Source organism: Microcaecilia unicolor, chromosome 2 (genome assembly GCF_901765095.1).
Source record: "Microcaecilia unicolor chromosome 2, aMicUni1.1, whole genome shotgun sequence".
NCBI classification, from domain to species: Eukaryota; Metazoa; Chordata; class Amphibia; order Gymnophiona; family Siphonopidae; genus Microcaecilia; species Microcaecilia unicolor.
The window spans coordinates 480,689,850-480,716,842 of NC_044032.1; the positions used below are offsets into that span (position 1 = coordinate 480,689,850).

General features: G+C 45.6%; 1 protein-coding gene across 1 annotated transcript in view; it reads right to left on the reverse strand.

Annotated features, from left to right (window-relative positions):
* Positions 1 to 26,993, reverse strand: part of RNF212 (ring finger protein 212) — a 548,782-nt gene that overhangs the window by 312,300 nt on the left and 209,489 nt on the right. The window contains exon 6 of the mRNA XM_030191071.1: positions 9,150 to 9,203. Within this exon, the coding sequence (XP_030046931.1) occupies positions 9,150 to 9,203 (54 nt within the window). The remainder of the gene's footprint in view (positions 1 to 9,149; positions 9,204 to 26,993) is intronic.

Sequence of the window (26,993 nt, forward strand, 5' to 3'; positions counted from 1 at the left end):
AATGTTCTCGATGTCGACTCCGATGTCGCCGACCTCGGTACCGAAGTCGTCGTCGAGGGACCGGACTGAGCCCCAAAAAGCTTTTCTCGCTGGGCTTCTCGAGACGCTTGAGTTTGTTTCTTCATACGAAGACACAGACCACAAACGGCTGGGCTATGGTCAGGCCCAAGACACTGGATACACCAGGCGTGGGTATCGGTACCTGAGATGGTACGGTTGCACAGAGTACAACATTTGAAGCTGCTGGGTGTCCTCGATGGAAAAACAACTTCGACGAAATCAAACCACATGATTGTGCCAAAAAAGTGAAGGACACAAAAAAGGGAAAACCCGACTGCGTGGCCTAAAGGCCGGCCGCATCAAGAAGAAAGTAAACTTAAAAATAGGCCAAAAAACACTAAAGGAAACTACGGGAATAAAAAAAATTTTAAGAAATAGAAAAAATAAAGAAAAAAGTTGTCAAAATACGATAGCCGAAAAAAATGTTGTCACCTCGTCTGGATAAAAAAAGAACTGAGGAGGCGCGCGCGGTGTGCACTGTTCGCATGCCAGAAGACTGGCAAAGTTTTATATTTTTGCTGGAAAAATTTTGCCGCTTCCTGGGCCGACGCGGACGTCTACCCACTCGTGAGAACAAGCAGCCTGCTTGTCCTCGGAGAAATATTCGATCAGTGAGATAGGACTGAAACCAATACTGCTGTACCATGAATATCTGCCAGCCATTGAAGCAGTGACTGGTTTTACAAAGATTAAAGACCACAGAGAGGTTGAGAGAAATAAGAGCATCACAACCATCATTCAGGGCCAACTGTAAGCCACTGGCAAGTCCTAAAAGAGAGCTTTCTGTAGAGCAGTAACAGTGATAGGCCATCTGAAACCAGAATGTCAAGCTCCAGCTCTCACCGTCTTCATATCTAGGCTAAAGAGGTCACCTTTTTGAGGCTGCTTTTAACTCCTAACTCCTGTTCACTTGTTCAGTACCTATGTCTGTTTTGAAATTCCAACATTGACTAATTCCTTTACCTCTTATTTGTCCTGTTTGTCTATCTTGATTAGAATGTAAGCTCTGTCGAGCAGGGACAATCTCTTACATGTTCGTATACAGAGCTGCATACATCTAGTAGCGCAATAGAAATGATGAGTAGTGGTAGTCTGTCTGAAATGCAGTGCATTGGTCTTATCCAGAAACTCAACTAACTGTTCTGCTACAATTATTTCAACTACCTTACAGAAAAGAAAGGTTAGCGATAGGACGGGACTGTAATTAGATGACAGCTAGCCTTTAGGACTTTTGCATAATGGGCAAACAGACTGTTTTCAGGAGTCTGGGAAGTTTCCATAATAGGATAGTGGTAATCACAAAAAGCACAAAAGGAAAGATGAGATCAATGAATTAAGGGCTCTACTACACACACTATCAGTAAAAAGATACAGTGGGGGAAATAAGTATTTGATCCCTTGCTGATTTTGTAAGTTTGCCCACTGACAAAGACATGAGCAGCCCATAATTGAAGGGTAGGTTATTGGTAACAGTGAGAGATAGCACATCACAAATTAAATCCGGAAAATCATATTGTGGAAAGTATATGAATTTATTTGCATTCTGCAGAGGGAAATAAGTATTTAATCCCTCTGGCAAACAAGACCTAATACTTGGTGGCAAAACCCTTGTTGGCAAGCACAGCGGTCAGACGTCTTCTGTAGTTGATGATGAGGTTTGCACACATGTCAGGAGGAATTTTGGTCCACTCCTCTTTGCAGATCATCTCTAAATCATTAAGAGTTCTGGGCTGTCACTTGGCAACTCGCATCTTCAGCTCCCTCCATAAGTTTTCAATGGGATTAAGGTCTGGTGACTGGCTAGGCCACTCCATGACCCTAATGTGCTTCTTCCTGAGCCACTCCTTTGTTGCCTTGGCTGTATGTTTTGGGTCATTGTCGTGCTGGAAGACCCAGCCACGACCCATTTTTAAGGCCCTGGCGGAGGGAAGGAGGTTGTCACTCAGAATTGTACGGTACATGGCCCCATCCATTCTCCCATTGATGCGGTGAAGTAGTCCTGTGCCCTTAGCAGAGAAACACCCCCAAAACATAACATTTCCACCTCCATGCTTGACAGTGGGGACGGTGTTCTTTGGGTCATAGGCAGCATTTCTCTTCCTCCAAACACGGCGAGTTGAGTTCATGCCAAAGAGCTCAATTTTTGTCTCATCTGACCACAGCACCTTCTCCCAATCACTCTCGGCATCATCCAGGTGTTCACTGGCAAACTTCAGACGGGCCGTCACATGTGCCTTCCGGAGCAGGGGGACCTTGCGGGCACTGCAGGATTGCAATCCGTTATGTCGTAATGTGTTACCAATGGTTTTCGTGGTGACAGTGGTCCCAGCTGCCTTGAGATCATTGACAAGTTCCCCCCTTGTAGTTGTAGGCTGATTTCTAACCTTCCTCATGATCAAGGATACCCCACGAGGTGAGATTTTGCGTGGAGCCCCAGATCTTTGTCGATTGACAGTCATTTTGTACTTCTTCCATTTTCTTACTATGGCACCAACAGTTGTCTCCTTCTCGCCCAGCGTCTTACTGATGGTTTTGTAGCCCATTCCAGCCTTGTGCAGGTGTATGATCTTGTCCCTGACATCCTTAGACAGCTCCTTGCTCTTGGCCATTTTGTAGAGGTTAGAGTCTGACTGATTCACTGAGTCTGTGGACAGGTGTCTTTCATACAGGTGACCATTGCCGACAGCTGTCTGTCATGCAGGTAACGAGTTGATTTGGAGCATCTACCTGGTCTGTAGGGGCCAGATCTCTTACTGGTTGGTGGGGGATCAAATACTTATTTCCCTCTGCAGAATGCAAATAAATTCATATACTTTCCACAATGTGATTTTCCGGATTTAATTTGTGATGTGCTATCTCTCACTGTTACCAATAACCTACCCTTCAATTATGGGCTGCTCATGTCTTTGTCAGTGGGCAAACTTACAAAATCAGCAAGGGATCAAATACTTATTTCCCCCACTGTATGAGGAATTTAAACATTTGACTATTTTGTAAATCTGAGTAGCAGGAGGACTACCAAATCAAGATAAAGAAGCAGATAAACTGGGATTAGCTGCGGTTTCTAGGACAGTAGGCAGAGCGAGTAAAGCCAAAGATACAAGTCATGGAAAATTGGCACAGAAACTGAACAAATGTTATCAAAAAAAGCTATTGGCAAATTCATCAGGTTAAAGACTGGGGGTATGTGAAATAGTGGTAATGAGAATATTTAGTCTGCTGGAAAACAGACGAGTAATACTTCTTTGGCCAAATTAATTTAATGTTTATAAAAATTAAATTGAGAGTTGCTGCCATAGACCCCCTGTACTTGAACATAATCCCAAGCACGAGGATTCCAAATCTGAAGCAAGTGACAAATCTGGTCTTGATTCTCTTGTGAGCCAGTAGGAAACTCTTGCCTTGTAGAGTGTCAAAATGAACCTCTAAACACTCCAGACTCTTGAGATGGCTACAACTCACTTTTGTGGAGGTTGATTACCCAATCTAGTGACTGTAGAAAATCTATCATGCACGGACGAATGTTAGGCTTTCTTGGAAAGAAGAGGTCCTGATCAGCCAGTCGTCTTAAGTATGGGTAAACCTGGATTCCCTCTAGTCTTAGAAATGCTTCTACATAGTAGATGACGGCAGATAAAGACCTGTACGGCCTATCCAGCCTGCCCAACAAGATAAACTCATTACATATGGTATATGATAAAACATATGTCTACGACCTTGCCATTTTCAGGGCACAGACCTTAGAAGTCTGCCAAGCACTGTCCTCCAACTTCTGAAGTTGAATCTGTCCAGCCATGACCAGAATACAGACCGTAAAAGTTTGCCCTGTACTAGCTTTGATTCACAATTACTCGTGTTGCTTCCCAATCTCTGCTAAGCTTCATTGGATCCATTCCTTCTAAACAGAATTCCTATGTGTTTATCCCACTTATTTTTGAATTTTGTTACTGTTTATCTCCACCACCTCTCGTGAGAGGGCATTCCAGGTATCTACCACTCTCTCTGTGAAAAAAATACTTCCTGACATTATTCCTGAGTCTGCCCCCTTTCAATCACAATTCATGTTCTCTAGTTCTAGCACCTTCCAGTTTCTGGAAAAGGTTTGTTTGCGGATTAATAACTTTCATATATTTGAAGTCTTACATCACATCCCTGTTTCTCCTTTCCTCCAGGGTATACGTGTTCAAGTCAGTAAGTCTCTCCTCGCACATCTTGCAATGCAAATCCCATACCATTTTTGTTGCTTTTCTTTGAACCACATCAAGTCTTTTTAAATCGTTAGTAAGATATGGCCTACAAAACTGAACACAATACTCCAAGTGGGGTCTTGTCAATAACTTGTAGAGGGGCATCAACACCTCCTTTCTTCTAATGGATATACCCCTCTCTATGCAACCTATAATTCTTCTGGTCATGGCTAAACTAGGTCCTGCAGTGCCTGCTAGAGGCTATCCGTTAATGCTGTGGTACAAAGTTTAAGTTTTAAAACTAGGGGGAAAAGAGAATGGAGATTAGTTGATAAAGATGGCTTTTTTTATATTTTTATTCGGCCTATCAGTAACCTACAATTCCTCCTTTAAACCCCAATTAAGTTCCCAAAGCACAAAACAAAATAATGTTCACTTACTAGACAAATGTCCTCTTCTCTCACATCTTCTCAGTACAGCCTGTTATTTTTCCATGTATTACCCCATCCTCCTATATCTAAAAGCACCTTCTTTACACCAAGATTCGAGTCACTTATTGAATTCCTGTTTTATGTAGTCTTTCCTCTCCCTTCCCAAATGTAGGAATTATTTCAGAAAAAGCTGCAGTCCAAACCAAAGACTTCAGTCCACCCCCCCCCCCCCCCACACAAGTTTCTGAAATGCTCTCTGTGCTCTAAATTTGTTATTGTTGGCCAGGTTATTTGTCCCCATGTGGATTACAACATCAGTACTAGAATCTATCCTTTCTTCTCAGATCACGTTCAGTATTAGATTGGTATTTCTGATCGTGGAGGATCCTGGAAGGTATTTTCAATAGGTTGGGACCCTTAAACTGCATTCCTAAGTTAATATTGCTGATCATGGAGTCTCCTAGTAGTAAGATTTCTGCTTTGCACCTATCTGCTATTGTTTGGGGGCTTTTTCCTGGATTGTGCAGCATTTGCATGCCTCTGTTTCTACCTCAGTGCTTCTTTTCTCATCATCGCAATGATCCAATGCAGCAAATGATTTATACAGGGGCAAAGGTTGGGAGAGTGAATGCTTCTGTGTCACAGGTCTTAACCTACCTGGAGCCTACTGTGACTTATCTATTCTTCTGGTGCTTTACTCTCTGTGGCAGTGATGGTAAATTGGCTGGGAACTGTGTAATCCTGATGTTTCCTTAATTGTAGTATATTCCTTCTTGAGGCTGTTGATCGCATCTTTCATAGCTGATATTTGGAGACAGATAGGGAAAGCTCTAAGGTTCCATATGATTTGCCTTAGGATTAAAGCACAACAAGTATTGCATTGAATGAAGGTCATGTTGATGTGATTCAAAAGTGTGAAAATGTGAGCTGTGTTAAGGGATATGAATGACCAAGGGATAGGATTGACCAATTGGGATGTATTGAAGATACTTGGAAAAGGTTCTGGGGAGCTGTTGAGAGACCGAAAGTCATTAACCTGAATTGGAAATGCTTTCCAAAGACTGCAAACCACAAGAAGAGTTAATGAGGGGGTCAAATGGTGATAAAGCTACCTCCGAACATCAGGCTTTCAGAATCTCCCTGAAGACCGCTTTATTCAGGACAGCTTACATTGCAGCTCCGCACTGTGTTAATGTTTTCTGACCCATTATGTTGTGCGACCATACTGCATTCCTTACCTCCTTTCTCACTTCTCTCCCTCTGTCTCTCCCCACCAACTACCTGGCTCTTAATGTGTCTGTTTGTCTATTACTAGATAGAAGTGTCGTTTTATACTGCTGTTAACCTTTTGAACTAATGTAAGCCACATTGAGCCTGCCCATGGGCGGGAAAGTGTGGGATATAAATGCCTAAATAAATAAATAATGTTATGTGCTTCTTCGAGAGCCAGAGAAATGAGGAATTCTCCCATACTAACGGCCATTATCACTGAACAAAAGGTCTCCATGCAGAAATGTTCAATTCAAAGAAATCTATTCACACATTTCAGTTCGAGGCGTGGACAAAAGCACCTCCTTTCTTTGGCACGACAAAATAACTGGAATAATGACCTTGCTTCTGATCCTGAGGAGGATAAGGCAGGATAGCTTCCAAGGAAAGAAGACCTTGTACAGTGGAAGTTACTGCACTTCTTTTGTGCAAGGCTTTGCATGGGGAGTCCAAGAAAAAATCTGCGATCGGAGGGAATTCTAATTTGTAACCATCTCTGATATCTAAGGCCCATTCATTTAACGATCTTGGTCCACTCTGTAAAATTTGGAAAGACAAAGACAACCCCCCTATGAGCTGTGACAAACAATGGACCAGACCCCATTATTGTGAATTGCAGGAGGCAGGAACAGATCTGGAAGACTGTATGGAATTTCTTTTGTCACTCGAAAAGGCTGCTTCGGCTGACACCTGATCTCGATAGGCAGGAGCTCGGCTAGGTCTGTAAATTTCATATCCTTGAGGCGAGGATGAGATTCAGAAGATATGAAAGAAGACTCAGGTTTATCTTCAGGTAAATGCTAGGTTTTTGAATCCCCCAAATCTTTAACCAACTTCTCCAGGTCCTCCCCAAAGAGAAGTTTACACCTAAAAGAAACCTTAATAAGGCGCTGTTTAGAGGCAGCATCCGCTGACCAATGCCAAAGCCACAACAGGCACCTTGCTATGACTGATAAGGCTATTTGCTTAGCCAAAGCTCTAATAAGATCACATAATCTGATAAAGAAGCCAAACCTGTCTATATGGCAGGAAACTCCAAAGAGGAGGGACTGTCTGTATCAGATAAGGTATCAGCAGCCCACTGAACCCAGCTTAAACACACAATGGCTGCACAGGAACAGCAGATGGATGCCTGAAGAGATAAAGGAGAAATTTCAAATGGAAGTTTCAGCGCAGACTTCAATTTCCTGTCCTGCATATCCTTAACTGTTATACCTCCCTCAACTTTGGTTATAGCTGCTGCTATGGCATTAACCTTAAGCAACTTCAATTTTTCACAATTCTGCAGGAGAGATAGGGGATAAGCATGCCATGGCCACCTTAAGCCTCACATCCAGAGTACCTCACTGCACATAAATTAACTCATTCAGTAATAGGGAGAGCCCTCTTCATTAAATAGGCTAGATACATCAAGAGAATTCAGAAGTAAAGGGTACCTGAGCCGCTGCATCTGAAGAATTCTTGAGGGAAGTCCCCCAAAGATACTGTTGTTTGAAATTGAGAAGCAGATTCAGAAAGAGAAGTGGATCCATGGGGCTCCAAGATGGCCACCACTGCAGAAGCTGACAAGGACTGTGAGAGTACCGTGCAGGAATCAGAAGCACCCATTACTCCAAAGCCATATACGGAAAAACAAACCCAGAAACTTTTGACATTAAAGGAAGACCTCTAATGCAGGAGTCAGTTTTTGATGTAGCCTTGAGGAAAGGAAAGTGAAAGAAAGCTGCAGTATTGTGAGAGCCAATGGTGATTAAAGATTCAAATGTGTATTCGCTGTGGGCAGGACACAAGACCGACGGTTTCACTGTGAAGGAAAATGCTAAATAGTGCTGGATTTAAGTGTTTCTGAACCTCCTTTCAATATTAAGCCATCCACAGTAGATAAACTCAGTAAGATTATTATTATTTTTTTTTTTTTACTTATGAGGGAGAAGCTTTCAGCAGGAGAGGGGAGTGGGACCTGGTACCACCAGGTGTACCCCAAAAAGAGGCAGTAGCAGCCTAATCACCCCCAGGCTCAATTGAACTAAAAAGAACAAGAGCCAAATTCTTCAGTAGAGACCAGAAAGTGTTAGGAGACTGTCCACAACTTGCTACAGACAGAGGAATACTAACTGACCAGAATGCATACCGTCCTATATGACAGTGTTCAGTTATGTCCTCTATCTCCACTTGCTGGGAGATGGTTATAACCCCATCAGTTTCTGGATTCATCTGCTTTGATGACAAGGAATGCCCTCTTACAAATACAAGCTAAGAAATCTGAGTGCATATTTGTACATTACCAATTACTGGGAGGCACACTACTGGCATTTTCACATGCAATTGTATACTTAGTCACAAAAATGTCATTATTCTGTACATTTAGGCGCACAATTGGCACATAAATGTAGACTTATTATAGAATTGCTCTTTTAGAGTGTACAATCTTGGATTTTGTAGAATTTCAGTATGCCCTCCTATTCACAAAATACAAATTTCAAAGACTACTCCTTTTATCTGAACACAAAAATCTATTATACTATTTATCATGAGGTCATGTGCTTTTTGTGGCCACAATAATAGGGTTGCGGCCACAGAAAGTTTGAGAAACGTTGAGCTATTGTAACTATTTACTATACCCTCTGTCAAAGCAAACAGCAACACAAAGCAACTCATGATATACACATACCACTGCTCAGTAATTAATGTTTTATTGGCTGTTTCCATTTTCCCACATATCATTTTTCTATTTTAATCTATCTAAAAAAATGTTTTTGAAAGGTGGTGTGAAAAATATTTAAAGTAGAAGCAGAAATTACTTGCCTCTGATCTAGGTTTCTTAAGAATTGTTTATAGAAGGGCAACAATGAAAGAACACCATCTGTAGCTTTACTTAGATTATATACAAGCTGTGCTGTTAATAGGTTGTTGTCAGAAAAACTTTGCCATAGGCAAAGAAAAAAAAAGACACTGAAAATCAAAACCAAAGTATTCAAATTTACTTATCACAGTTTCAATTCAATAGTTCTTTTTCGGTTAATTTTCATAATTTAAATATAAAAATTCAATAATTTACAGAAAATTATGTAGAATGAGCATGTGGAACATTACAGTGTTAAACTATGTATGCGTATATATTTCCCTCCCCAACATAATCACTCTGTAAAAAAAAAAAAAATATATATATATGCGACACCAATGCAGAACTGGCAATATAAACCTTTTGCATGAAGCTTTAAAGTGCCTGTCTCCGCTAACTGGCTCGCCCCTTTGCCTGTAAAAGAAAAACACAATTTTATGTTTGTCTTCTGGTTTTGCTAGAAGAAGAGTGAAAGCAGACCAGTCAGCATGTAGAGTTGTAGGACAATTTTTCGTAGAAATTTTTATTTTTTAATAGATTCCACAACATCTGCTGTCAAGTACCCACATGCTTTAATTCAACAGTACTATATGTGCACAGCTGCAAAGAGGCACTGCACTAAGGGTAAAGTAAATGACCATGTGAAACAGCCCACTCAGGTGACAACACACAGACTAGACTTACCACCAAATATCTTTGCTTTAAAAAAATACATTTTACTCTAAGGGATTTTACACTGATTAAACAGGCAATAAAAAAAATTGTGTAACATGTAAATGATGACAATTTGTATTTTGTTTTAAGCTACTTCAGGTCAAGATCAAAACGCAAAATTTGTTCATACCTGCTAATTTCCTTTCTTTGAATCCTGCTGGACTAGTCCAGACAAGTGGGTTATGCTCCTCAACAAGCAGATGGAGACAGAGAAACACTAAGTTTTCAGTAACCTCATCATCAGTATAAGGGGCAGTGCAGCACTGAAACCTGCCAGTATACTACTGACAAAGCAGAAATGAAAGAAAACTTGAACAGAAGAGACAAGCATTAAATCAAGAACAAATTCAATGGAAGTGGGATATTGTTGCCAAGTATGTCTCAAGACTAAGACAACAGCCTGAAACAGGCACCTGAGGGCCCCCCTTAGAAGTATTGCACATTCTCCAGAGGAGTCATCTTATGGCCTCTGAAACTACACCACTTTGCTATGCAGGAACATCAGATACACCAACAAAGCATCAATAAATACCCAACTTAAGGTGTCTCCTTAAGAGCAAGCTTTGAATCAATCCACTATCACATCTGGGACTGGGCAAACTCACTAGGACAGCTGTGGAATGCAACACTATATCCCTTTGACTCCTCACAAGCTGAAGGGAAAAATATCCACTACCGTCTTCCTAGATGGGTCCAGGACTGATCCAGCAGGACTCATGGAAAGGAAATTAGCAGGTATGAACAAATTTCATCTTATCATTCTACCAGACCAGCCCAGACAAATGAAATGTAGTACAGCTTCAAGGATCCCAAATGGAAAATCATGCCTCTATGCCCCACTCAAATAGGATACCAGCCAGAAACCAGCACAATTCAGGGTCCTCTAGCTGAATGGACTTCTTCACCCTGCCCAATTCAGGAGTGTGCCAGCACTCATTCCAAAGACTGATAACCCCATGTCCCAGAACTGTGGCACTGGTATCTAAGGCCACTAGGCACAGTCCCCACCACCATGAGCAGCCACCAATAGGTGGAAATAGCATCTATGAGAGAGAAAAAATATTTCAAATACCAAAATCTAAATAGGTCCCTCTATCATAATCCTGAGTACAGGACTAAGGGACATGGTAAACACTTCCCTCTGCAGGAAAGCAGCAAACAGCCACTAGAAACCACATTAACAACCCAAAGGTGGCCAATCTTGAGTAATCCAAGAAAGTCTGAACTCTGTGGCAAAAGAGGACAACAAAGTCATCGAGATCACAGACCAAGTTCAAATCTCAGCCCAGTATCTAGAGCCCTGGAAAAGGACTCTACCAGATACAGCTCTCTTGGGCCAGCTAATCCCACCCTGGTGTCACAGAACCACAACTCCTTAGATGTCTCTTAGTCCACTGGGCTGGCTGACACTAAAGTCTGAGAACCCCTCAAGCCTTCACCTAAACCCCAGTTAGAGGAAACAATAAACAGCAGAAAGAACCTGATCAGACTGCAACTCAGCCCAAATCACCCATAATGGACTGGCCTCCCACCAGATGCCTACCCTTGTGCTCACCCGATTGGCAGGCCAGCCACAGCTTTACTACCACTAATCTGTGGGCTCCTAGCCACTTAAAACTAAAACAGCAGCCTGTTGGATCACTGGAAACAGAACTTCACCATCCTTTGCTCCAACATTATCTGACATCCCTCTACAATTAGTTGACCATTTTAAATATTTGGGGATCATACTGGACTACAAATTATTTTGCAGACAGATCTCACAGTTATTCAAAAAGGATTTTTATCATTGCAGTTATTTACATCCATTCTGCAGTTGTTTTCATTGCTCTTCTATGCAGGCTCTTTACGCTTTTTTGATTTCAAAATTAGACTACTGTAACATTGCATATGCCCCATGGGGTTGGTCAATCAGTCCTAAAATTTGCACAACACAGCAGTCTGTCATGTGTGAAAAACTGACCATATTAGTCCATTATTCTATAAGCTCCACTGGCTTCTTATTTATTTATTGGGATTTATTAACTGCCTTTATAAAGAGATTAACCCAAGGCAGTGTACAGCAGGTAAAATTTAACATTAAAAAACCTACTATTTTGTTAACTGTATCACAATAAAATGAAGATACATACCTGTAGCAGGTATTCTCCGAGGACAGCAGGCTGAACATTATCACGTATGGGTCGTTGTCCGCGACGGCCCAGGAGACCGGAACTAGTCAAAAAAGCCAGAACTTTCTAGAAAGCGACATTGCAAGAGGCAAAACGCACTGTGCATGCGTGAGCTCTTCCCGCTAGCGACAACAGCGTGTCCCTTCAGTTAGTAAAAAGCAAAATATATATAAGAGGAACAACTCCAAAGGGGAGAAGGGTGGGTTCTGATAATGTTCAGCCTGCTGTCCTCGGAGAATACCTGCTACAGGTATGTATCTTCATTTTCTCCGAGGACAAGCAGGCTGAACATTATCACATATGGGGTATCCCTAGCCCCCAGGCTCACTCAAAACAATGAACATTGGTTAATTGGGCCTCACAATGGCGAGGACATAACTGAGATTGACCTGAAAAGAAACAGACCTAAGTGAGAGCGCAGCCTGGAACAGAACAGAAATGGGCCTAGGAGGGGTGGAGTTGGATTCTAAACCCCAAACAGATTGTGCAGCACCGACTGCACAAACCAACTGTCGCGTCAGGTATCCTGCTGAAGGCAGTAATGGGATGTGAATGTGTGGACTGATGACCACGTCACAGCCTTACAAATCTCTTCAATAGAAACTGACTAAGTGAGCCACTGACACAGCCATGGCTCTGACATTGTGAGCCGTGACATGGCCCTCCAGAATCAAGCCAGCTTGGGCATAAGTGAAGGAAATGCAATCTGCTAGCCAATTGGATATTGTGCGTTTTACGATGGCAACTCCCCTCCTGTTAGGGTCAAAAGAAACAAACAATTGGGAGGACTGTCTATAGAGCTTAGTCAGCTCCATGTAAAAGGCCAATGCTCTCTTACAGTCCAAGGTGTGCAACTTGTCTTCACCAGGGAGGGTATGAGGATGGGGGAAAAATGTTGACGACAATTGACTGGTTCAGATGGAACTCCGACACCATCTTTGGCAGGAACTTAGGGTGAGTGCAGAGAACTACTCTATTATGATGAAACTTGATATAAGGTGCATGCACCACCAGGGCTTGGAGCTCACTGACTCTATAAGCTGAATTAACCGACCCCAAGAAAATGACCTTCCAGGTCAAGTACTTCAGATGGCAGAAATTCAGTGGCTCAAAAGGAGCTTTCATCAGCTGGGTGAGAACGATGTTGAGATCCCATGACACTGGTGGAGGTTTGACAGGGGGCTTTGACAAAAGCAAACCTCTCATAAAGCGAACTACTAAAGGCTGTCCAGAGATAGGCTGACCTTCCACACGTTGATGATAAGCACCGATTGCACTAATGTGAACTCTTATGAAGTTAGTCTTGAGACCAGACTCTGATAAGTGTAGAAGGTATTCAAGCAGGGTCCGTGTAGGACAAGAAAAAGGATCTAGGGCCTTGCTGAAACACCAGATGGCAAACCTCCTCCATTTAAAAGAATAACACTTTTTCATGAAATCTTTCCTAGAAGCAAGAAAGACTCGCGAGATACCCTCTGGAAGACCCGAGGAGGCAACCTCTAAGTTCTCAACATCCAGGCCATGAGAGCCAGAGACAGGAGATTGGGATGTAGAAGCGATGAGGTGATGAGGGTTCGAAAACACTCCAATCTCCACGGTTCCTCGGAGGACAACTCCAGAAGAAGAGGGAACCAGATCTGACGGGGCCAAAATGGAGCAATCAGAATCATGGTTTCACGGTCTTGAGTTTCAGCAAAGTCTTCCCTACTAGAGGTATATGCACACAGAAGGCCAATGTAGGAGAAAGCACCTGACGCTAGCCTGCTGTGGGCCTGAAGTCTGGAACAGAATTGAGGGACCATGTGATTGGTTTGAGTGGCAAAAAGATGCACTCGGAAGATCATGCGGACAATGCCCATGTTGTGACCACTCGTGAGGTTGCATAATCCTGCTCTGTCTGTTGGCCAGACAGCAAAGATACTTACCTGTAGCAGGTATTCTCCGAGGACAGCAGGCTGATTGTTCTCACATATGAGTCGGCGTCCAAGGCGGCCCCAGGAACTGAGATTTTCCAGCAAAATCTTCAAAATCTTTGCGACAGCCAGTAGGGCGCGGGACGGACGCACCGTGCATGTGTGGCTATCTTCCCGCCCACGCATGTCCATTCCCACCTCAGTTGAATGAAAAGCAAATAAAGAATAACACAACAACTCCAAAGGGGAGGAGGGCAGGTTTGTGAAAACAATCAGCCTGCTGTCCTCGGAGAATACCTGCTACAGGTAAGTATCTTCGCTTTCTCCGAGGACAAGCAGGCTGCTTGTTCTCACATGTGTGGTATCCCTAGCCCTCAGGCTCACTCAAAACAACAAAGATAGGTCAATTGGGCCTCGCAACGGCGAGGACATAACGAAGATTGACAAACGAAGAAACAACTAACTGAAGGTGCAGCCTGGAACAGAATAAAAATGGGCCTAGTGGGGTGGAGTTGGATTCTAGATCCCGAACAGATTCTGCAGCACTGACTGCCCGAACCGACTTGCGTCAGGAATCCTGCTGAAGGCAGTAATGAGAGGTGAATGTGTGGACGGATGACCACGTCGCAGCCTTGCAAATCTCTTCAATAGAGGCTGACTTCAAGTGGGCCACTGACGCTGCCATGGCTCTAACACTATGAGCCGTGACATGACCCTCAAGAGTCAGCCCAGCTTGGGCGTAAGTGAAGGAAATGCAATCTGCTAGCCAATTAGAAATGGTGCGTTTCCCGACACCAACTCCCCTTCTGTTGGGATCAAAAGAAACAAACATTGGGCGGACTGTCCGCTCCACATAGAAGGCCAATGCTCTCTTGCAGTCCAATGTATGCAACTGACGTTCAGCAGGGTGGGTATGAGGACGGGAAAAGAATGTTAGCAAGACAAATGACTGGCTCAGATGGAACTCCGACACCACCTTCAGCAAGAACTTAGGGTGCGTACGGAGGACTACTCTGTTATGATGAAATTTAGAATAAGGAGCATAGGCTACCAAGGCTTGAAGCTCACTGACTCTATGAGCTGAAGTAACAGCCACCAAGAAAATGACCTTCCAGGTCAAATACTTCAGATGGCAAGAATCCAGTGGCTCAAAAGAAGGTTTCATCACCTGGGTGAGGACGACGTTGAGATCCCATGACAATGGTGGAGGTTTGACAGGGGGCTTTGACAAAAGCAAAGCTCTCATAAAGCGAACAACTAAAGGCTGCCCAGAGATAGGCTTACCGTCTACATGATAATGAAAAGCACTAATTGCACTAAGATGGACTCTTATGGGGTTGGTTTAGAGACCAGACTCTGACAAGTGTAGAAGGTATTCAAGCAGGGTCTGTGTGGGACAAGAGCAAGGATCTAGGGCCTTGCTGTCACACCAGACGGCAAACCTCCTCCATTTAAAAGACTAACACCTCTTCGTGGAATCCTTCCTGGAAGCAAGACTCGGGACACACCCTCAGAAAGACCTAAGGAGGCGAAGCCTAAGCTCTCAACATCCAGGCCGTGAGATCCAGAGACTGGAGGTTGGGATGCAGAAGCACCCCCTCGTTCTGAGTGATGAGGGTTGGAAAACACTCCAATCTCCACGGTTCTGCGGAGGACAACTCCAGAAGAAGAGGGAACCAAATCTGACGTGGCCAGAAAGGAGCAAACAGAATCATGGTCCCGCAGTCTTGCTTGAGTTTCAGCAAAGTCTTCCCCACCAGAGGTATGGGAGGATATGCATACAGAAGGCCCTTCCCCCAATGAAGGAGAAAGGCATCCAACGCTAGTCTATCGTGGGCCTGAAGTCTGGAACAGAACTGAGGGACCATGTGATTGATCTGGGTGGCAAAAAGATCCACCGAGGGGGTGCCCCACTTTCGGAAGATCTTGCATACCACACCCGAATTGAGCGATCACTCGTGAGGTTGCATAATCCTGCTCAACCTGTCAGCCAGACTGTTGTTTACGCCTGCCAGATATGTGGCTTGGAGAAACACGCCGTGATGGCGAGCCCAAAGCCACATCTGGACGGCTTCCCGACACAGGGGGCGAGATCCGGTGTCCCCCTGCTTGTTGATGTAGTACACGACAACCTGGTTGTCTGTCTGAATATAAATAATTTGATTCAACAGCCGATCTCTGAAAGCCTTTAGCGCATTCCAGATCGCTCGCAACCCCAGGAGATTGATCTGAAGACCTGATTCCTGGAGGGACCAAGCTCCTTGAGTGTGGAGCCCATCTACATGAGCTCCCCACCCCAGGAGAGATGCATCCATGGTCACCACTTTTTGAGGGTGAGGAATTTGGAAGGGACGTCCCAAGATCAAATTGGATCGAACTGTCCACCATTGAAGGGAATTGTGGAACTCGGTGGACAGTTATCACATCCCCTAGACTCCCCGCAGCTTGATACCACTAGGAAGCTAGAGTCCATTGAGCAGATCTCATGTGAAGGCATGCCATGGGCGTCACATGAACTGTGGAGGCCATGTGGCCCAGAAGTCTCAACATCTGCCAAGCTGCGATCTGCTAAGACGCTCTGGCCCAGGAAACCAGGGACAGAAGGTTGTCCACCCTCGCCTCGGGAAGATAGGCCCGAGCTGTCTGAGAGACCAGCAGAGATCCTATGAATTCTAGTTGTTGAACTGGAAGGAGATGGGACTTTGGGTAATTTATAACAAACCCGAGTAGCTCCAGGAGTTTGAGAGTCATCTGTATAGACTGTACAGCTCCTGCCTCTGAGGTGTTCTTCACCAGCCAATCGTCGAGATAAGGGAACACATGCACTCCCAGTCTGCGTAGCAACGCTGCAACAACTGCCAGGCATTTTGTAAAGACCCTGGGCGCAGACGCAAGATCAAAGGGTAGCACACAATGCTGAAAGTGCTGTGTTCCCAGACGGAATCGAAGATACTGTCTGTGAGCTGGAAGTATCGGGATGTGTGTATAAGCATCTTTTAAGTCCAGAGAGCATAGACAATCATTTTTCTGAATCATGGGAAGAAGGGTGCCCAGGGAAACCATCCTGAACTTTTCTCGGACCAGATATTTGTTCAGGGCCCTTAGGTCTAGGATGGGACGCATCCCCTCCGTTTTCTTTTGCACAAGGAAGTACCTGGAATAGAATCCAAGCCCTTCTTGCCCTGGTGGTACGGGCTCGACTGTATTGGCGCGGAGAAGGGCAGAGAATTCCTCTGCAAGTACCTACCTGTGCTGGAAGCTGAAGGACTGAGCGGATAATTTGGAGGTCTGGAGACCAAATTGAAGGAGTACCCTAACCAGACTATTTGAAGAACCCACCAGTCGGAGGTTATGAGAGGCCACCTTTGGTGAAAAAATTTTAACCTGCCTCCGACCGGCAGATCGTCCGGCACAGGTACATTTATGGCGGCTATGCTGAACTGGAGCCAGTCAAAAGCCCGTCCCTTCCTTTTGCTGGGGAGCTGCAGGGGCCTGTCTGGGCGCACGCTATTGATGCAAATGAGTGCACTGGGGTTGAGCCTGAGAAGGCTGTCGGGAAGGTGGATTGTATCTATGCTTATTGTAAGCATAGGGAGCATTCCTCCTTCCCCTGAAAAAACGTCTACCTGATGAGGTAGATGCTGAAGGCGCCCGGTGGGAGAGTTTGTCAAGAGCGGTTTTCCGCTGGTGGAGCTGCTCTACCAGCTGCTCGACCTTCTCGTCAAAAATATTACCCCCCAGCAAGGAACATCCGCAAGCCACTACTGGGTCCGATTGTCCAGGTCAGAGGCACGCAGCCATGAGAGTCTGCACATCACTATACCTTGAGCAGCAGATCTGGATGCTACATCAAAAGAGTCGTAAGCACCCCAGGACAGGAATTTATGACACGCCTTCAGATGCCTGACCACCTCCTGAAAAGGCCTGGCGTGCTCCGGAGGGAGCTTGTCCACCAAGTCCGCCAGTAGCTTAACATCAGGGCCGGTCTTAGGCAGAGGCGAACGAGGCGGCCGCATAGGGCCCCGCGCCTAAGGGGGCCACGCGCGGCGCGCCTCGTCTGCCTCGCCTCTCCGACCACCGCCACTGCTCGCCTGCCCTCCATGCCCAACGACGAGACTCTGCAGTCCTTGTTCCCCTGCTCCACCTCCCTCCAGCCGTCTGAACCCCTCCCCCGTCTGAGCCCCCCTTGCCCGACCCACCAAACGACCCTCTTCTACCACCCGACCTGCCGGCACTTCACCTGACCCAGCATTTTAAAACAATCTACAAGCGGCGCTGCCTCGCGTCTGTAAAAGAAGAAAAATCACTTCGTCCATTGGCCAGCCTTCCCTCATGTCCCGCCCTCTGATGTAACTTCCGCAAGGGCGGGACATGAGGGAAGGCCGGCCAATGGACGAAGTGATTTTTCTTCTTTTACAGACGCGAGGCACCGCCGCTTGTAGATTGTTTTAAAATGCTGGGTCAGGTGAGGTGCCGGCAGGTCGGGTGGTACAAGAGGGTCGTTTGGCGGGTCGGGGAGGGGGGGGGGGGCTCAGGTGGCTGGAGGGAGGGGGAGCAGGGGAACGAGAAGAGTTTTGTCGCTGGACATGGGGGGAGGGCAGGGGGCACAGGAGGGTCGCTGGACATGGGGGGATAGCAGGTGAGGGGGTTTCTGGACGTAGGTTGAGGGCAGGGTGCACAGGAGGGTCGCTGGACATGGGTGGATGGCAGGGGGTTTCTGGACATAGGTTGAGGGCAGGGGCACAGGAGGGTCGCTGGACATGGGTGGATGGCAGGGGAGGGGGGCTTCTGGACATAGGTGGATGGCAGGGGAGGGCAGGGGGCACAGGAGGGTCGCTGGACATGGGTGGATGGCAGGGGAGGGGGTTTCTGGACATAGGTGGATGGCAGGGGAGGGCAGGGGGCACAGGAGGGTCGCTGGACATGGGTGGATGGCAGGGGAGGGGGGCTTCTGGACATAGGTGGATGGCAGGGGAGGGCAGGGGGCACAGGAGGGTCGCTGGGCATGGGTGGATGGCAGGGGAGGGGGTTTCTGGACATAGGTTGAGGGCAGGGGGCACAGGAGGGTCGCTGGACATGGGTGGATGGCAGGGGAGGGGGGCTTCTGGACATAGATTGAGGGCAGGGGCACAGGAGGGTCGCTGGACATGGGTGGATGGCAGGGGAGGGGGTTTCTGGACATAGGTGGATGGCAGGGGAGGGCAGGGGGCACAGGAGGGTCGCTGGATATGGGTGGATGGCAGGGGAGGGGGGCTTCTGGACATAGGTGGATGGCAGGGGAGGGCAGGGGGCACAGGAGGGTCGCTGACATGGGTGGATGGCAGGGGAGGGGGGCTTCTGGACATAGGTGGATGGCAGGGGAGGGCAGGGGGTACAGGAGGGTCGCTGGACATGGGTGGATGGCAAGGGAGGGGGTTTCTGGACATAGGTGGATGGCAGGGGAAGGCAGGGGGCACAGGAGGGTCGCTGGACATGGGTGGATGGCAGGGGAGGGGGGCTTCTGGACATAGGTGGATGGCAGGGGAGGGCAGGGGGCACAGGAGGGTCGCTGGACATGGGTGGATGGCAGGGGAGGGGGGCTTCTGGACATAGGTTGAGGGAAGGGCACAGGACGGTCGCTGGACATGGGTGGATGGCAGGGGAGGGGGGCTTCTGGACATAGGTGGATGGCAAGGGAGGGCAGGGGGCACAGGAGGGTCACTGGACATGGGTGGATGGCAGGGGAGGGGGTTTCTGGACATAGTTGGAGGGCAGGGGGCACAGGAGGGTCGCTGGACATGGGTGGATGGCAGGGGAGGGGGGTTTCTGGACATAGGTGGATGGCAGGGGAGGGGGGTTTCTGGACATGGGTGGATGGCATGGGAGGGGGGTTTCTGGACACAGGTGGATGGCAGGGGAGGGCAGAGGGGACAGGGGGGTTGCTGGACATAGATGGATGGCAGAGGGGACAGGAGGGTCGCTGGACATGGGTGCATGGAGGAGAGAGAAGAAATGCTGGACATGGATGGAGGCGAGGGAAGAGTGAGGAAGGAGATGAGGTGAGGGAAAAGGAACAGAGGAGAAAAAGTACACATGGATATAGAAAATAGGCAGAAGCTGGATCCACTGGACAGTCAAGTCTGCGGAGGACCCAGCTTTTACTTACGGATGTAGGGCAAGAAATGAAGAAGAAAGGCAGAAAGTAAAGAAATAAATGGAAAGGAAGCCCTGGAAACGGAGTTAAGAGGACAGATAGCAGCACAATCGGTACTGAGCCAGCATGATCAGAAAAGCAAAGTCACCAGACAACAAAGGTAGAAAAAACTATTTTATTCAGGATTTATTAATTGGAATATGTCAGTTTTTGGAAATGTGCATCTGTGATATTTTTCATGTACGTTTCAATTTTTGTAGTATTGCTGCATGCTGAGTCTGACTTTTTGAGGTAACTTTCCAGTTCAGTATTTTGCCTTCATGTGTTTTTCAGGTGTGATCAAGGAAGGTGCAGTATTCTGCTAGCGTATAGTTTGAATCCCTTTTTGTTTGTTTTTTTTTCACTAGGTTGTGCACTGGTGTTTTAGAGCCAGGTGTAATTACAGTTGCCTTTCCACGCCACGCATAAAGTTGTAGCTCGTTCTGTCCTTGGAATTAGTGCTGTTTATGGTTTGTTAAGGTTATGAGTGTGTTTTTGCACAAGTTTGTGTATAGTGTTTTGCAGTGGAGAGATTGTGTGTTGGCCTTACTAAGGTGGCACCAAACATCAGAAAGGGTGTAGAGCCTAAATCATGACACACTACCTCTAAAAGGGTGTTTTGTGGCTCTACATGAGAATTGTGATATTATGATCCCTTGCTAGCTTCATATTGTTGACGGTCTGCATTTTCCGTATGGCTGGTATATTGGTGTATAAGGTATTAATTGTGACAATTTGTTTTTACTTATTTTTTTTCTGTGTGTTGACAATTATGAATGATAGAGTCGGAGTCTTCTTGAGTCAGAGAGCTGTGGTATATATTTTAAAACAATTTTAATACCTTGGTGGTCTATATGTTTTTATATTGTACATTATATTTTACACATCACTTAATTTTATTGTATATCTTTTCATTTCATTTTTATTTTATTGCATATATGGGTTACAGAGTAATAGGGGAATTTGAAAGTACTGAATCTTTTCTTAATATTTTTCCTTTATTCTCCTTTGTTATGAGAATTGGAACTACTAATTGTAGTGGATTTGAACTGAATAATTTCTGGGGAGGGGAGGTTTAATGATAGCATTGTGCTTATTATTTCAATCAGTTTTTTGTACAAGTTTAGCTTCATTTGTCTTTATTTGAAATTTCATAAATAAATGTTCTAAAAATGGAATAATCTTATCAATGGGGTGGAGCTAGGGTAGGGGCGGGGCTACGGTGGGGGCCCCACCAAATTGGTCTGCATAGGGCCCCGCACTTGCTAAGACCGGCCCTGCTTAACATTGTTCCGCATGTGAATGCTCGTGTAGAGCTGGTACGACTGAATTTTGGACACGAGCATAGAGGACTGGTAGGCCTTCCTCCCAAAAGATCTAAAGTCCTAGCTTCTCGCCCGGGGGCGCCAATGCGAAATCTCTAGTACTTCTGGCTCTCTTGAGAGCAGAATCCACAGCCGCAGAGTCGTGAGGTAACTGTGACCTCATCAACTCGGGTTCTCCATGGATCCGATCCTGGGACTCCGCTTTCTTGGGGATGGTGGGATTAGATAACGGTTTCATCCAATTCCTCAGCAATGTCTCCTTAAGGACATTATGCAGAGGGGCAGTGGATGACTCCTTAGGTGGCAAAAGATAGTGAAGGACCTCGATCATCTCAGTCCTGGGCTCATCCTCAGTTACCACAGGGAAGGGAATGCCCACAGACATTTCTCGGACAAAGGAGGAGAAGGAAAGCCTCTCCGGCGGAGAAAGCTTCCTGTCAGGTGAAGGAGTAGGATCAGAAGGAAGACCACAAGACTCCTCGGAAGAGAAATATATGGGGTCTTCCCCTTCATCCCAGGAGGCATCTTCCTCGGTATCGGACAAGAGTTCTCGAACTACAGTCCGAAACCGGGCCCGTCTCAATGCCGAGGAACCATGTCCCCTATGGCGATAACGAGAAGTCGACTCCCATGCCGGAGGCGATGAAGCTCCCTCCAACGACGTCGACTCGACCTGGGTGGCAGCAGATGCAGATGCCGCAAGCAGTAATGGCATTGGGGACCTCACCACACGCATGGAGCCAGCCGCCGCTTCCATCGACGATACCGAGGGCGCAAGCACCCCCAGTACCGGAACAGACTGATGCAACAGCCCTTCCAAAAGACCTGAAAGAATGGCTCGAATGCTCTCCTCCAGAGTCGCTGTCAAGGAAGGCTGTGGGGCCGGTACCAGAGTCGAAGTCAGAATCTGTGAAGGTCTGGGAGGCGGTACCGGGCAGTCTGAAGATCGACGCACCAACACCTTTTGTATGGAGCGTGAGCACTCCTCCCGGCATCGGCGCTTTCCGGGTGCCGAATCCTTTGATGCCCCAGAGCTCCTAGTACCGTGTCTCGAGGGAGACCGGTGGCGATGCTTCTTCGCCTTCGCTCGAAGCACGTCACTGGTACTCCTTGGTACCGACCAGGAGGACGTGGAATCCACACGCCTCCTCGGGGTCGGGTCCGACATCGGTTGGTCCCGATGGGCCTGCACAGCAGGAGCCTTTGAGACAGGTGGAGACCCACTTGACAGCTCACTGCTCCCAGCTAAAGGTGAAATTCGGACAGCCATTACCTGCACTCCCGATGTCGACGCCGAGGAATCAGTCGGCGCTCCGAAAAGACGGTCCCGAAGAGCTCTTCTCAACGCCTATATCTGCTTTTTCAAGCTCAGACACAACTTGCAAGTGTCTGGGCGAAGGTTGGGCCCAAGGCACTGGATGCACCAGGAGTGCGGGTCAGTGCCCGAGATCGACCGCGGGCACCGAGCACACTTCTTAAAGCCGCTGGGAGGCTTCGATGACATCAGCGGAAAAATCGTGGCGGTGAAATCAAACAGCTCAATTGTGCCAACAAAGGGCACAAAAAGGGAATACTGCGGACGTGCGGCCCAAGAAGGACACAACGGAAACGAAAGGAAACTTACCAAGGGACAAAAAATTAAGAAAGAAAGAGGGTTTCCTTTTTTTTTTTAAACTGGAAATAAAAAGAGAACAAAAGGCGTCGTGAAACAAAAAGAGAGCGATAAAAAAAACACACAAAAGGTGCCTAAGTTTTCCCTGGGACCTGTGGGAGACCGACACGCAGCCACTCTCCACCGTGGAAAAGAAAAAACTGAGGCGGGAATGGCTGCACGCAGGCGGGAAGATGGCCGCACATGCGTGGTGCGTCTGTCCCGCGTCCTACTGGCTGTCGCAAAGATTTTGAAGATTTTGCTGGAAAATCTCCGTTCCTGGGGCCGCAGTGGACGCCAACCCATATGTGAGAGCAAGCAACCTGCTTGTCCTCGGAGAATGTTGTTTACGCCTGCCAGGTATGTGGCTTGGAAACATTCCGTGGTGGTGAGCCCAAAGCCACATCCGGACGGCTTCCTGACACAGAGGGCGAGATCTGGTGCCCCCCTGCTTGTTGTTGTAATACATTGCAACCTGATTGTCTGTCTGAATTAAAATGATTTGATTGGAAAGTCGATCCCTGAAAGCCTTTAGAGCGTTCCAGAATGCTCGTAATTTTTAATTTCTGAGATACGAGACACCGATTAGTGCTTCTCTAGTCTATACTGTTTCGAGTTTGATCTTAGCGCTACAAGGTTCTTGAAGTGAAAATCGGAGAGTCGTTTTCACAGACGCTTCGTTACAGTTTTTCAATAGGTTTTTCCACATACAAATACATAAACCATCCAATGTAGAAATAGAGAAAGATACTACATATGGTGAAGAGACTCCTGGTGCAGGCCTGACCGGCCGAAACACAGCTGTGTCAAGTCTCGATCACCCCCTTTTTTGTATTTTTATAATAAATATATATTTTTAAGTATTTATATTATTAGTGTCATCTAGTTTTATTATTTTTTTATTTTTATTCTACAATTTTCTCTTTTTTCCTTTTCTTTACTTTTTTTTATCTTTTAGTCATCGTCGCTGTTTTGTCCATTGTTTGTTTTTTGCGAAGACTGGTTTCGTCTGTGTTTTTTCGCTTATCTGCAGCCCACCACCATACAACTGACCTCCTGCTGCAGTGTTTTGCCCAAATGCCAAGAACCAGTGAACCAGCTGCGCTGGAGTCTGCCTCACCGAGAGCAGCCCTCAGAGAATCATAGTGTTGAGTCAACCAATGCTTGGGGGGGGGGGGGGGGTAAGGTCAATTGATAGAGAATAACTGATCACCAGTCTATGGATCACCGATCAGTTTGTCGCAGTACAATTGATTGCCTGGACTTTCGATCATGCATTCAATTAATCGCATTACAATTGATCGCACGTACAATTGATCACGAACACAAGACTTCAGAGTACACTGGTAGCGACCACAGACTTCAAAGTGACATGAACACAAGACTTCAAACACGTTAACTAGTGAAAGTTTCGCAAAACAGGGCATCAAGATAGCATACAAGATATGCTATCAAGATAGGCGAAAACAAAGCATTATATAGCAGAAAAAACAAGATAGATGAAAACAGGGAATTAAATAGCAGAAAAAGATAACACATATGCAAACAACAAGAAAGGCGAAAACAGGGCATTAAGTAGCATAAAAAGATTTGAAGTGAAACGCTTTAGATAGGCTACCCATAAGCAACAAGCACTTGACCCACATAATTTTTCATCTGGTCGCAAAAACAGGGCATTAATTAGCATAAACAGATCAAAGTGAAAGAATTTAATAGCGTTACTATAAAAACTTCATGTGTTAGTTCTGTTACTAGCATATTTAAAAGTTGTAAGTCAGAAAAAGCGTTCGAATAGCACTGGAAAACGTAAATAGTGAGAAAGGAAAACCTAAGCTTATAAGACAATGGTTATACATTTTTTAATGAAAAATGCAGCAATAATGAGATCTACTGGAAGTGTGATAAGTCAAGAATGCCAAGTTGTAGGGCGAGCTTACATACAGATGAACATAGCATCACTGCAAGAATACGTGAACATAATCACGCAGCTGATGTTGCCAACGTTGAAGCAGCCAAGGTCATACAAGGAGCTAAAGAAAAAGCTTTCACCACTCAGGATTCGGGTCACAAGATTGTCGCATAAGTATCCGTGGGAGTTTCTTCGACTCTTGTTGCTAAGCTACCGGCACAAAACGTAATAAAGCGTACTTTACGTTGTGTGCGACAGAGCGCTACGATGCCACTTCCGAATCCACAATCTCAACAAGAAATGCAGATTCCAAGAGAGGTAATTATGCTAGACAATGGAGAAGAGCTTTTAAAATATGACAGTGGTGCTGATGAAAACAGAATTTTAATATTCAGTACGAATCGAAACATGCATTTATTTTCTCAATCGCAACATTGGTATGGTGATGGAACTTTAAAAACTGCACCCCCCTCTATTTGAACAACTTTACTCCATTCACGGGATTGCAAATGACGTCATTCCAGCAGTATTCGCACTGCTGCCTAATAAGCCTGAGGAAACATATGGATATTTTCTGGCAAGTCTCAAACAGTTGATTCCAAATGCAGCTCCACAATCAATACTGATTGATTTTGAATCGGCTGCAATTAATGTGATGTCCTCTGCTTACCCCAATGCGAAATCAGTGAAGTTGCTTCTTTCATTTCACTCAATGTGTATATCGAAAATTTTAAACGGTCTCCAACAAAGATATGCAAGCGATGCAGACTTTGTTCTGACAATGCGATATTTACCTGCTCTAACGTTTGATCCACCTGCTAATGTAACAGAGGCATTCGGTGTGCTTTCTGAGAGTGGCCTAATCTCCCCTGAGGCACAGTCAGTACTTCATTATTTTGAGGACACTTGGATCAGTCAACCAATTCGTCATAATAGACAAAGGCCTCCACGATTCCCACACACTATGAGGAATTGTCACAGATCTGTAATGGATGGGTTGCCCAAAACAAAATTCATGCGAGGGTTGGCATCATAGTTTTGCGGAAATTCTAGGAAGTTGCCAACCTTCCATATGGAAATTCATAAATGGGCTGAAACTTGAACAGGTAAAGAAAGACGTAAGCACGAACATTATTTAGCTAGGCAACAAACTTCTATGCAATGCAAGAAATACCACGACACAGCAACACAACTTGCCAGTGCTGTTGGTCGTTATGGCAACATCGATCTCCTGGAGTATTTATGTAGTGTATCGTACAATTACAATTTCTAATTAACCAAATTCATGATTGCTTCACAAATGTAGCCTAATGGTTAGTGCAGTGGACTTTAATCCTGGGGAACTGAGTTTAATTCCCACTGCAGCTCCTTGTGACTCTAGGCAAGTCACTTAACCCTCCATTGCCCCTGGTACAAAATAAGTAACTGAATATATGTAAACCGCTTTGAACGTAGTTGCAAAAACCTCAGAAAGGCAATATATCAAGTCCCATTTCCCTTTCCCACTTTATGTATTTACTTAAACATTGGATAAACTGCTTAATAAACACGTTTTACTTTGAAGTAGTTAAAGCTTTTTTTTTTTATCACAAGCAATTTTACTTTGAAGTCCGTAATAATACAATCTCTCTGTGCTTTGAAGTCTTGTGTTCGCGATCAATTCTATATGCTTTCACTTGTCATGTGATTGCCATTTTGTATTATGTATTTACTTAAACACTGGATAAACTGCTTAACAAACCTGCTGTACTTTGAAGTCTTGTAGTCAAAGCGTTTTTTTTTCACAACCAGTTTTACTTTGACGTCTGTAATAATACAATCTCTCTACGCATTGAAAACTCGTGTTCACGATCAATTGTAATGCAATTCATTGACCGCGCGATCAATTGTACCGCGACCAACTGACCAGTGATCAATAGACTGGCGATCAATTGTTCACAATCAATCGACCGGAAGTTTTACTTTAAAGCCTGAAATAATATAATCTCTCTACGCTTTGAAGACTTGTGTTTGCAATCAATTGTACATATGATCAATTGTAATATGATTAATTGACTGCACGATCAAAAGTCCAGGCAATCAACTGTACCGCGACCAACTGACCATCGATCAATTGACTGGACACCCGAGGGGTGGGGGTGTGTGACATCACACAATGGAAAGGAACCAAAGGATGTGCTGTTCCATTACGTGACCCACTATGCTGCCACTGCAAACCCCAGTGCAGCTTCAGCCATGGAACAATAGACAGGATGCTAAATGGCTCCAGGAGACATAAGGGGCACAATATGCTATACTGCTACCTTCTGCTCACATCAGGGAAGACTCTCCCTCAGGATGGGTACTATC